The sequence below is a fragment of the Sturnira hondurensis genome, unplaced genomic scaffold, assembly GCF_014824575.4.
Source record: "Sturnira hondurensis isolate 20B ecotype Veracruz unplaced genomic scaffold, ASM1482457v3 Scaffold0022542, whole genome shotgun sequence".
Taxonomy (NCBI): domain Eukaryota; kingdom Metazoa; phylum Chordata; class Mammalia; order Chiroptera; family Phyllostomidae; genus Sturnira; species Sturnira hondurensis.
The window spans coordinates 1,462,797-1,476,150 of NW_028095173.1; the positions used below are offsets into that span (position 1 = coordinate 1,462,797).

General features: G+C 36.7%; 1 protein-coding gene and 1 long non-coding RNA gene across 6 annotated transcripts in view; both read left to right on the forward strand.

Moving 5' to 3' along the window:
• Window positions 1–202: 202 nt before the first annotated feature.
• Window positions 203–13,354, forward strand: part of HNRNPD (heterogeneous nuclear ribonucleoprotein D) — a 17,757-nt gene continuing 4,605 nt past the window's right edge. For 3 of the 5 annotated variants that reach the window (XR_005064940.1, XM_037035667.1, XM_037035669.1), the window contains exons 1-4: window positions 203–755; window positions 2,522–2,578; window positions 11,383–11,551; window positions 12,198–12,359. Coding sequence is in view for 4 of the 5 variants with exons in the window: in XM_037035667.1 (XP_036891562.1) it covers window positions 523–755; window positions 2,522–2,578; window positions 11,383–11,551; window positions 12,198–12,359 (621 nt within the window). In the remaining variant the exon portion in view is untranslated. The remainder of the gene's footprint in view (window positions 756–2,521; window positions 2,579–11,382; window positions 11,552–12,197; window positions 12,360–13,354) is intronic. The other 2 variants (XM_037035668.1, XM_037035670.1) reach the window with 1 other exon arrangement.
• On the forward strand, window positions 3,061–10,937 carry LOC118979558 (uncharacterized). The gene is made up of 2 exons (XR_005064941.1): window positions 3,061–4,810; window positions 4,900–10,937. It is a non-coding gene; the product is annotated as an uncharacterized LOC118979558 (long non-coding RNA).

Here is a 13,354-nt window from a genome sequence, read left to right on the forward strand (position 1 = left end):
CTTCGAAAGTGCATTCCTTGTTCTCGATGGTCCCCGCGCGGCCGTCTTATAGAACGCCATTTCCGGTACCTTTTAAAGGCCTCACGGTGTGCGGCGCCGCGCAAGGGAGGAAGAAATAAAAGGGAGCGAGAGGGCGGGACCGAGGAGGAAGAGGGGGCGGGGGAGGTGCAAAGGGCGCGCTCAGGCATCACGTGACCGGGACGCGCCGTTCTTCCGTCGGCCATTTTAGGTGGTCCGCGGCGGCGCCATTAAGGCGAGCAGGCAAGAGCGGCCGCCGCTGTTGCTTATTCTTTTTAGTAGAGTCGAAGAGAGCGGGAGTGCGCGCTGCGCGAGAGTGGGAGGCGAGGTGGGCAGGCCAGGGAGAGGCGCAGGAGCCTTTGCAGCCACGCGCGCCTTCTCTGTCTTGTTGTGTGCTTCGCGCGGTACAGCGGGCGCGCGGCAGCGGCGGGGATTACTTTACTGCTAGTTTCGGTTCGCGGCAGCGACTGGTCTAGTCTCTTCGGCAGCGGAGGTAGTACCACTATGTCGGAGGAGCAGTTCGGCGGAGACGGGGCGGCGGCGGCTGCAACGGCGGCGGTAGGCGGCTCGGCAGGCGAGCAGGAGGGAGCCATGGTGGCGGCGGCGCAGGGGGCATCTGCGGCGGCGGGAAGCGGAGCCGGGACCGGGGGCGGAACCGCGGCCGGAGGCACTGAAGGGGGCAGCGCCGAGTCGGAAGGGGCGAAGATCGATGCCAGTAAGAACGAGGAGGATGAAGGGTGAGTAAGGGGCGGCCCGGGGTAGCCAGGCCCTACTAAGTTACCCCTCCCCCTCCCTATTCCCCGCCATTAGGCCTCGTTCGCGCTCTCCGCCGCCCTCCAGGGCCCCATGCACCCTTCTTACACTGTTGCCCCTTTTCTACATTGATATCCCTGGGGTTTTTATTTCCTTCTCCCCTTGCCTGCTTATTGTTCCCTCCCCCATCACACACGTTTCCACCTTTAGCCATCACCATGCTGCTCCCCGGCCCGCCCTCCTTCCCTCCCTTGCCATGGGTCTCCTCCCACCGACTTAGCCGCCAGGATTTTTTCCCGCCTGTATTGGGTGCCTTTTTTCCCCCCTTATCTGACTCCTCGGTTCCCTGTTTTCTGAAGTCTCGGGCATAAAAACAAACACAAAGGCTTTATGCATGGACCCCAACTAAGGTTTATTTGGTGCGTCTCACTCCAGCATCCCGAGACGTTGCGATTGTTTTATAAGCATGTTTTGGGGAACGTGCAGGTTTCCACCTGTGCTCCTTTCGTTTCGGCTTCAGGCCGAATTTTTTTTAGTATTTTGAATAAGTTTTGCCTCACCCTTATCGTTTTTCCACTTTACACTATCGCCCAACAGCTTGCTTACCAGTCCCTACTTTTCAGCCTAGGGAATAAATTGGATTAGATGAAATTCCCCGAATCGCCTGTTGGTACATTGGTTTTTGCTCCGCGGGCGTCGGTTAAGTTTCTTGTCCACGGGGCCTGCACTTGACTGGAGCTGTTTTACCTCCGGTTTGCTGGCTGCCCTTCCCCCACCCCACCGAGTTAAACTAACCGCGCACCCTTTTTTTGCTTTCAGGTATTGGGTTCCCCAATTGTTCATACAGATTGTAGTCTTACTACTTTACGTTTTTCTATCAATTTACGCTTTTTTACAAAACTCTTTTTGCTACCTGGGTCCTTTTTTGGTCTCTCTTGATTTCTCCTTCCCGCTCCTACCTACTGTTGGGGGGCGGTCTACTAACTTAAAACGAACAAATCCTGTATTATGCTATGGCATGACCCCCCCACCCAAGTTTTTAAGTAGTAACTTGCTTCCTCCAATTGGAATTGGATGTACACATTACCTAAAGCTGCACTATGTATAAAAATGCAGCATTTGGGAGCGGGAGCGCAATACAGGAGTTAGCAGGAGGGACTAAATCGGGGTTCTTGGTTGGGTTTTCTTAATCCCTTTACTGACTAATGACCTTGGGTTAACGCTTCCAATTCTTTTTGTAGTGTGTGTGTGAATTTATTTCACTATATAACAAGGAGAGAGGTGTTGGGAAGGTAAAAGCAGTTGGGAAAGAGCGCAAGATTGGGGGGGGGAGCCTTTTGGAGTATAGGATTTAATACCAGCCCAGATTTGTCCAGCTGTTATGCTGATTGTACTGACTTTGGGAGAGTTGGAAGTGGGATAGGAAACTAGCTTTTCTTCGTTAATCTTGAATAATATATAGCTTAATTTCAGAAAGGAATGTGTTAAATATTTGGAAACTTAATTCTTTAATATTTTTTTTTTCTGAATTCTGATCTTTGGGCAGAGGCACCAAAATGAGTAATTGTATAACTTGCTGTTTGGGGCAGGCTTTCTGTTAGCTCTGATTTTTCAAATCACAAAGCAGCTGCCTTTGTAGTTACCTACTATTGAACTGAAGTGTAAATGAATTAAAGTTTTTAACCCTAACAATGTCAAAAACTAAAACTAGAATTTTGATTGGTTGCTGTACCGGTTGTTAATTCCCTAGCCATTCAAACTCCTCCCCACGACACTCTGAAGCAGCGGCGGCACAGCGGGAAGAATGGTAAAACTTTTAAATTTTATTTCTGTATTATAAAGGTTTCAATAGTCATAACGTACAGAGGCTTTGTTTTGGTTGGTTGCCCAATGACTCCCCAGGAAATTCTAGACATTAGTATAGTAAGATAATCTTGTACCTGGGATATAAAACCTTTTTAGGCATCATGAGTGATCTTTGGGCAAAACTGATGCCATTACATGGTTTTTGGTCTCTGGTAATGCATGTAATTGTGGTTTGGCCAATTAAAGCTTAATATAGTTAGTAATGATATTTTTAAATCTGGGCAATACTACTGTCATTTCAAATTTGATTTGTTTTTAAGACATTTTTGGAATTCTAAGTTTAGTTCTAAATGTGAAGGTTACTTGATATAAAATCTTGTGTCTTGCATGTTATACTGAAATATTCTGGAGATGTCAAAAGTAAAAGTTTTCATTTTTTATTTTTTACTTATAAATTTCTGTTGATTAAATGTTGATAATATTTTGGATATATTGAATTTAATAAAATACATTAAAATGAATTTTTCCCTATTTCCTTTTACCTTTTTTTTTCTTTTTATTGAGTTTATTGGGGCAACACTGGTTAACAGGTTTCAGGTGCAAAAGTAAAACCGTTTTTAAGGTAGCATTGTGCATATTATGCAAAAATCTGTGTTTTATCACCAACCATATTTATAAATAAAACTTTAAGAATTGAATATGTATTAGAGGTGGGCTGATGTGGCTTTCCACTACAGCTCTTAAATCAGATTTTTGTGTGTGTGTGTGATTTGGTTGGAATGTTAATTACAGTTTTTTGGTTGACATGTTCACAATTGCATGAGTTCTCTTTGGAAGGCTGGTAGATTGAGAATCATTCTTTACATTATTTCTTTCCCCTAAATGCTATTCATTCTTTAGTATTAATATTTGTGTTTTCCAGAAGTTTTTGTGCACTACCACTGGGGTATAGAGGGCCAATAATTTGTCAATAGAGCCCAATTTGGATAATATATTAAATATTCATGACCTTTTCTTGTACGGTATTCTCATCTACTGAAATCTGTCCTGTCCAGTTTTATATTGGAGATAAAGCAGACTTGGCAGCAATAGTCTAAAGGGAAAAGCGAAAGAAGAAAGTGGGGGCAGTTTGACATACAGAATAATAAGAGTTATGTCTATGGCCATACCACCCTGAATGCGTCTGATCTTGTCAAAATAATGAAAATGGTGATCTCATACTGATATTTCCCCTTAGTGGCAAACTAAGATTAAACTGGAATTGCACTTCACTTTTCTACTCCACTATACATATAATTCTTTTCAGTAATTTGGAAGGACTGTAAACTTACTTGCTCTGCTACCTAATACTGTATAACCTTACAAGTTTTTTTGAATGATCTCTCAGGAAAAATGGGCGATTAAAGGTTTATAGTTTAATGAACATTTTAGATTGTAACCAATTATTACCTGCCAAAAATTGGATTTTATTGAAGTTAATTTTAAGTTAACCAAGTTTATATTTAACAAATAATCTCATTTTTATTTTTTGAAATGTTTATTCTTTTAGAGAAGGGGAAGGGAGGGAGGGAGAGAAATACCAATCCTTTACCTCTCCCACGTGCTCCAGTGGGGGACTGAACCTGCAACCAGCAACCTTTCTGTTACGGGCTGATGCTCGACCAACTGAGCCAAGCTGGCCAGGGCAACTTTCTCATTTTTAAAGACCAATATTTAACTTTTTAAAATTACTTCTCAGTCACTCAGCCCCATCTTGTTAATAATACTCTTCTTTTTGAACAAAAATCTTGAGACCATTAAACTTATTTTGGTGTCTGTGTACTTTCCACCCTCTCTGTTCTTTTCTTTGTGTCCCAGTTTGAGGGACATTGGGCAGCTGTTTCATAATAGTCTTCAATAGTGAGGATAAGACTGCTTAAAATTTTTTTTAGATCAGTTTGTTGTAGACTTAAAACTTTTTTTAAAATTTGAATATAAGAATACATAGTTGTTTTGAGGAGGACATGCCTGTTACATACCCTAGTGGATGTTTCCACAATTTGCTATGGGTTTTTAGAAAAGTTATTTCCATAGTAAAATTCCTTCCTGAGTGCACCTCACTTTAATATCTCCAATTTTAACATCTTTACTTTTTACTTAGAAGCCTTTCCACTGGGATTTTCTATTTTAGTATGGACTCATGTTCTTCTCTACAGGGCTGCAGTTCTGTTAGGCTAGATTCTTGAAAATTAGTGTCTGGCAAAGTATACGTGCTATGTAGCAAGCTACCTGGAGGCAATTTTTGAAGTCGTGTGATTAGTAGAAAACTTAACACTGTATTAGCTTTTAGAGACAATTTTATGAGATTAGGTAAATTGACTAGTCTGCGACTAGTGTGCATTGGATTGGGCAGGAAGCCAAATAGTCCCATTTTGTTATGAAAGTGTGATTTGCCTGTTTGGGAATTTTGTGAACTCTCCGGTATAGGTTGTCCCCCATTAATTTTTAAGAAATGGGACTAATTATGTAAGTGTGTATTTACTGTGTAGTTTTAATATTGCCTGGGTATTTTGTCATTTGTACCACTGCCCTAATACAACAAAGCATTGAGTCTACTATTGGGATTTTTGGGCACACATGTAGGATGGTTCATTTTAGCCTTCAAGTGATACATGCCACACTTGAAAGCATTTAAAAAGGAATAGAACAATTTTTCTCCTATTCTGCTTTAAGCTGTGCACCTCAAATGTGTGCAGGTTTACAAATAGAGTGAAACATAACTTCTGTTAGTTCAAAGTTTTATTTCATTTAGTTCTGCTTCAACGTTTTAGTAGATAGGGCACTGAACTGGATGCTGGAAGCGTGGGATCTGTTTCTGTTACTTCACTTCCAACAGTGTGGTCTCAGGTAACATAATGTGTTGTTACTTGGTTTGCTGATCTCTATGTGTTGGAAACAACGCTCACCACAGGAAGATTGACTACGTAGCTTGCTTTCATAGCTTGTGTGTATTTGTCCTGTGTCTTAATAGTTGATACTGCCAGTGGTTTAGTCCTGTGGAGTAAAGGTAAGCATGTTTTAGTTTCTGGAATATTACATTGTACGTTGCAGATAGACATTTAAGACTATTTGGGGGTGGGGTGGGGAGACTCTTAACTACTGGCAGTGTTTGGCCAATAATGAAGGTGATAGCTTTAAGTATTGGGTGATGTGTAAACTCTTAATTACCTAGACTTGAAACTATCACAAAGCCAAAACAACTAGGAAAGTCCTTCCTTTTAAGTTTTGTGAGGAAGATCAAAAACTACCAGCAAATATACTCCAAAAGTAACCAATAGACAATGTCATGGATGAATCTTTTATAACTTTTCCCTTATAATATAAGGTTTAAACATGGCAAGATTCTGAAATTTAAAATAAAGGTAAAAATCATTTTCTGAATTTAGTGTTGACACCTAAATTGATTTCCAGTAGAAATCTTTATAGAATTTGTGTGAATGTGTAGTAATCTCAGTTAACCAGAATCTTAACCTCTAGGTTAAGGAAATACTACACCTTAGCCTCTAGGTAGATGGGCATTGATCTTACAGAGCTGAGAGTTTATTTTAAAAGTAAAAATATAAGACGTCATTCTTCCCTTGGAATGAAATGAAGAAAAGGGGGAGATTTGGGGTTGAACACTTAAAAGTTTGTTCAAAATCTGTCATTTAATTTATTAGCTATTTTCAGGTTATGTTTTTTAGTCACTTTGGTTAATTCTAAAGTATAAAATAACAAGATTTAGTATAGTAGGCTAGAGGAATTTATTTTTTAATGACTTGTTAAAATGTTATCAAGCTGCTTTTAAAGGCAAATTTTACACAATCTAAAATGATTAACATGGAATACTATCTAGTTGCACGGAATAAAACCATTGCCTTCTGTTATAGGTAACTAGTGGCTTTAAAGTAATCTATAGTTTCTAAGGAAGAAATAATTTACGTGTTGGTGAGATTTCATTATACTGTCATTTTAGAATTTTAAAGGAATAACAACAATGGTAAATACCAAGAAATTTATTTAAATAGGGTCAGTAATGTGCTTGAGTAACATAACTCTAAAAGGTGACAGTGACTGGCTTGTCATGTTATATACTTGAAATGTAAATAACATTTACATCCTGTTGTATTTTTTTTAAACTGTCAGAACTTGTTATAAAACCATGTGTGGAGATCATGATTTGTTCAGAAATGTTTGAAAGCTACAGAATTATTTGGGTGTGGCAGGATCCCTATTCTAAAATTGGAAGTCTAATGATGCTTATTATTTTACTTTGAATGAGGTGTTTCACAGTAAAGACTTGTTAGGGGAAATGTCTTGAAATAAAACACTATTGGCTTTGGAATGTTCAACCTTGTGATCTCAAAAGTACACGGAATAAGTTCCTTGGATGGAAGGGAAAAAAGTATTAAATCAGAACATTATGACCAGCCAGTGCTGTACCATATTGCCTTTTATATTTTGAAGTTACTCCTTATTAACATTAACTGGTGTTAACATAACCAGATAAGTCGTCAGGTGATTTTGGAACTACACTTAAGAGTCTTAGATAGCCTAATTTTCCATCTGTATTTTTTATGTGAGATACTTAAAGATTTCTGGGTTATGTCTGAAAATAATCTTAGGATCCATTCATATAAAATTCATCCAGGCCTTTTCCTCTTAATGTTGGAAACTTCATATTGCTCATGCAGATTTAAATTATATCACTGAGTAAATGAAAAAGCTTTATTAAATTAGACTGTGCTCTATTCTAAACAATTTATTTTTATTGGGCACATAGTATACATCAGGATTTTCTGTGCCCTTTTAGTATGCTCATTTAATCCTCACTTGTAGATATGAGATAGGATCTCAGTCCTTTTTTTTTTTCCTTTTAATTTTTTCTTTTACAGATGTGGAAACAGTCATGGAATTTTTTCCCCCCTTGGGGTCACAGTTAATAAGTGGTGTCTTTATTTTCAAGACCCAGAAGTAGAGGTAGGATTTGAACCCAGGCAGTTTTGGTTTACTGCCTCCAAATTTATTTTTTCCAAAGTATGTCCCATGAAGCATCCTGAATTTCTAAATGATACTGGATGGCATTGGATAAGTCACTTGCACTGAGTTATATAACTTTTTGCTTGTCATTTAATATTATAATAAGTAAAAATCGATATTAGTAAAAGCAAGGAGATTTCCATTGCTGAGGAGGTGTTTTAAATTGAATATGTTGCTTTTTGGGTGCTAAACAGCTTATAGGTAGGATTTTAAAACTTACTTTATAAAGTACTGTAGATGAAGGCCTACATTTTAATTAAGATTATTGATATATTTACAACTAAAAATCAAATCTTAAAAACTTTATTGCAGCATTAGGGGCCCATTTTTGTTGCTACTTGAACAAGTCTTATGATGTAGTTTTAACTTGGCTGCATAGGATTTTTCTGACTTTATCTGTGCTTCATTGTAAAGTGTTTGCACATCTCTGCAGGAGTGAACAGCAGCTTGCAAGTCAGTCTTTGTATTCAAGGCAGCAGAGGTAATCTGGATGGACAATAGGTATTGTGCTTTAAGCAAGATACAATAATATAAACCATAGAAAATTTAAATTGGTATCATATTCCCATCTCATAGTTTTGAGGGAGGGCATGTCAGAGGGCTGATGTTCTAGAGGCAAAAATAAGTTCCCATTTATCCAGAATTAAGATAACAGACCTTATTGTACCATACTGTGATATTTTGGTGTTCCTACTGAGTAAAGATGGAATGTATTTAATATGTTCTGTTTAGTACAGATGGAATGGATTTGGTGTAGTTTGTGTTTATTGTAGCATATTTACCTGTCTGGTCATCTGTTTTGCAGCAATTTTCTTTGATTAGAACAGTAGTAGTGTTTTTGGGTCTACCAGATGGTAATGTGTTTGCCTCAGAAGGGCCACTAAGGCTCCTGCTCAGAGACTATAGATAAAGTTTGGAAAGTTTGAGTGCAAAATGGTAGGGGAGGCATTTTAGAAAAGCCACTAATGATTAACCTGGCAAAAATGAAAAGTAACTTATTAAAAGAACTAAGATGAGATGTGTTATTGTAATAATAAGTACTGTAGTAACTATATTAAAGATGACTGAAACAAAGTGTCATTATAATTACTGTAACTAAAGCAGAAGGGTGATATGTTACAGAAGTAAACATTTTATTTTAGAAGGATAAAAAACAATTGGAGAGAGATTAGGGAAGTCTGGAGGTGCCTTAAGGAAGGTGGAACATTTGGCTTTCTTTAAAGGTGCTGAATAGCTGAAGTTTATATATATTGCTGTAATTTTTTGAGAAATAGTAATCTTATGGAATATGTATGAATTATAGTTGGTCAGAATATTTTATATTCTGAATAAACAGGATTTGATTGATGAGTAAGGGTAGCCTCTTAAGTGACCTTTCATTTATTTTTAGAGACAGGGAAAGGTGGGGAGAAACATCAAGTGTGTGGCTGCCCCCATGCACCCTTTACTAGGGACCTGGCCTGCAACCCCAGCATGTGCCCTGACTGGGAATTGACCCAGCGACCCTTTGGTTCATAGGCTGGCGCTCAGTCCACTGAGCCATACCATCCAGGGTAACAACTTCTCTTCAGAGAGCACTTAATAGGGCTAATTAATTAATATGCTTATCTAGTATTTAAGGAAAATAACTTCCAGTGCTGTATGAAAACGTTTGAGGCTTGTGAATAATAATAGAACATGCCTCATTTCTGGTGTTATATTTTATTTCTTTGTGATTGTTTTCTGTTTCTTAATATAAGGGCACTTAACCCAGTAGAAACATTGCCTTGGTTAAATAAAATTAAAACTAGTTCTGTTTCAAATACAAAAGCCTTATTTTAAAAAGCTTAAAACTGAAAGTCAAGAAAACTCTTGTTTCTGGTCTGTTCCTCAGTCTCTTCAGGCTGAAATGATTTAAAACTTAAATTATTGATGAAAAGTTTTTGTAATTACAGAAGTGGTAATTTAATATTTAAATTTCAACTTAGTTGAAGTTATTTCTGTTCTGGAACTTGGTGTGGATAACTGAGCAAGAGGTTATTTTACTAGTCAGCTTTCTCATTTTTTAGGAGATGGTTATGTTCTCATCTTGAAAAGGTAAATGTTGGTAATGAACTTTCATGCCCAGAGGAAGTACTTTGGATCTTAGGGTAAATAAGATGGTTAAGGTAACTTAAGTGACTAGGATTGGATATTTTATTACAAGGTGTATTATTTGAATGAAAAAAAAGTGATGAAAGATACCTTAAATTTTTTCCCATGGAATTAGCAATAAATGTTAACAATACCTATAGAACATGGGTGTTTTACGTTCATTTGATTATAAAAATAGAAAAAAAAGATGAATAAAGTTTACTTAAAGAGTGGAACTTTTATCAGAGAAGGTCCTGAAAGTTAGGCATAAAATAGCCCAATTCTAGAATGCATGTACAACTTGAAAACCTAACTTGAAGTTGGGAAGCACAGTGTATGCCTAAGTAAGACTTATTTTGCATTACAAGTTAATTTGTTCTTAGAAGTAAAAATGAGTCTGTGGGTAAAATAGTAAGATCAGTAACACCTCAGTTAATCTGGCATCTTAAGGGAGAAGCAGAAGCAAGATCTTATTCTAAGGATAAAATTGGCTTCTTGTTGCAAGAATTGGCTTTAAGTGGCAATATTCTAAAAGCCCACAAAATGTTGATGTTTTCTTTCCATTCTTTTTAGAGCTGGGAGTTAGTACCACATCCCCAATCCCTACATACTCCAGTTATAAAGAGAAATTACTGAGCAAGGATGATTTTTACTCCCATGGTGAAATTTTTAGCCCTCACATAACAAATTCTGACAGTTTACCCTTAAAATAAAAATCTCCAGTCCTGTCTCTTTATAAAGGGTAGAAGATGATGTATGTTAAGTTAGCTCTTTTTTGGAGGGGGTCATAGGGCACACATCTTTAAAAAGGATCACGGAGTTGCCAGATCTGAGCTTTTTGGCCTTTTGGTGTTCAAAAAAAGATTTCACCCTAATTTCTTTTTTGGGTATATGTATTTTTTGTCTTAAAGTGTCTTAGCGGTTCCCATATACCACCAGTTACTTTTAGCATTTTAAAGGTTTAAATATTTTATTGCTGGTTAACTGAGGTTCTGCTGTAAAGAAATCATCTAGGTGAATTAGTAGGTTGTGCTTCAATAGATAATTCTTTTTGATCACAACTGTTTGCATGATTACTTTGTCTTTATTAAGTACTCTTAGCACATCAAAACACTTAGTTTACAACTTAATTGTGAGACTTAAAATTTTTCATTTTATGTGCCTAAGAGTTTTGTTAATGAGGAACTGTTAAAAAGAAAGGAGCTTCAGCATAGACATGCTGCCACTGTGATCAGTGGGAACTGCATAGCTTTTTTATAAGTATAATGAAGATTTGGAAGAGAAATTTGACCTAAAATTCTGTGTTTTGCTCTTACCAATATTTAATTTGTAATTTGAGAAAGAGTTAATGTACAGTTTTATTTACTTTGGGGATACATTTATCTTTGCCAAGTCAGGAGACTTAATCTGCTGCTTTCTCGCTATATTATAATTATGCAGGTGCAGCAGTGATAAGGCAAAACTTCAAAACTGGGATAAGGTGTTCTTGATATGTGGTTATGTAGGAAGAATGACATGTTTATATACTGCCCAATAAATTGGGGGCAGTTTGAAAAAGGTATTATTGATACGGATACTTAAGGCAAAGTATGGTATATATTTTTAGCATTTTAATATTGCTTTTTGTCTTTACAGGAAAATGTTCATAGGAGGCCTTAGCTGGGACACTACAAAGAAAGATCTGAAGGATTACTTCTCCAAATTTGGTGAAGTTGTAGACTGCACTCTGAAGTTAGATCCTATCACAGGGCGATCAAGGGGTTTTGGCTTTGTGCTGTTTAAAGAGTCGGAGAGTGTAGATAAGGTAGTGTGTTATGTGTTCTGATCAGTTAATAATATAAAATACATGCATAGTTTGATAAAATTAATTTTCCTGTTATATTGTGGTTTTTCTCTGCAATAATACAAAGAAAGAGGTACAGTTAATTGCCAATACATTATGAAGAGTCGGGTACAAATATTTACTATGCCAAGTATACTTTTAAAATAAGCTCAACTATGAAAACTTTATTGAATATATTTTGTGTTCCAAGCTCTAGTAAATGAAAATTAATGTAAAAATATTGAGACTTAAAAATGCCTAATTAAAAGAATGTGCTGTGACAGGTTTATAGAAATAAAAATTTTTCGGAATTTGCTAGGTAAGAAAGAAATTTGTAGTCATTTAGTCTTCAGCTAAGGGGAAGTGGCAATCCTGTCTATATTGCTGACAGTTAGAGATGATGTTTTCTAGTTATTTATGTCTCCCCTTCCGGTTCTTACTGACCTTTTTGTTTAAATTCTGGTGTATGTTAGCTGATGTCACATCACTACAGTTCTGACAGTTTAATCAAGAGCCAATTGACATATGATTAGACTTAGCTATATTATTAACTATATTTTTAAGTAAGTTAATGTCTCTGAACTTGATATATGTACTTAAAATTTTTTAAAAACTTGAATTTCCTTAGGTCATGGATCAGAAAGAACATAAATTGAATGGGAAGGTGATTGATCCTAAAAGGGCCAAAGCCATGAAAACTAAAGAGCCTGTTAAAAAAATTTTTGTTGGTGGCCTTTCTCCAGATACACCTGAAGAGAAAATAAGGGAGTACTTTGGTGGTTTTGGTGAGGTATGTGATAATGTTTGAAACTTATTTTTTTCTTTTTTCAAATTAGTGTGCATTATTGTCATTGGGTTATAATTGTCACATTAAACATTTTTCAGAGTTTTGGATTTCAGACAAGATTATGTGATTATTTTGTAATAATAATAAGGGTATTGTTAATATTTAGTTTGCAAGTCTTAGCATTTTTCCACTTATTGAGGAATTACTGTATGCATAGAATTGCTGTGCACAGGATATACAAAGATGAAATGGGCATTCATAACAAGAAATTACCAAATAAATAGAAAAATAAAATATATTTATTTTAAAATATAAAATATAAAATTTTATTTTATATAAAATAAAAATATGAGGAAGAAAGCTAGATTGGATTACCTGAGATATAGAAGGAAATGGTATAGCTGAGAATAGAAATGAATGATTTAAGAAGGGAGCGTGGTGCCTTTTCATTTTAAATTCATGGTGCAAATTTTGTGAGGCTAATTATAGGCTTCGTAGAGTCTAGAAATAGTGAAATAGAAGTTCCTTTTATGAATTAATGATTTAAAACTGAGAAATAATATGGCATTGGGCTACAAATGTAGCCTGCAGTTAGATCTTGTAGACAGCTTTTGCTCGATTGAAACTGAATACATGTTTTGTTAGTATTTAGGAATGCAAATATCTCCCTCAAACATCGCAATATCTACCTTTTTTAAATATTTCTAAGAGTGAGCAGCAGCCATCTAAGATGAGTAGTAGCTTCCACCTTTGGGCAGTCATGTTCTCCAGTTTTTAGTGGTTCTTAACACTCCCCATTTTCTCTCAATTACAGTCTCTTATTCTGATTTTCTTAAAATTGACTCTTGCCCTCTGCTTGTTCTTCATGAGCATTTGCGTTTTTGACCTCTGAACTAGGCCACAAATATTACTATGTGAAGCCTGTTTTTATAAATAGGTTTGAAGATATTTTATGTGGCATGGATATTCTATCTGAAGAATTTTTTTGTATGAGAGGT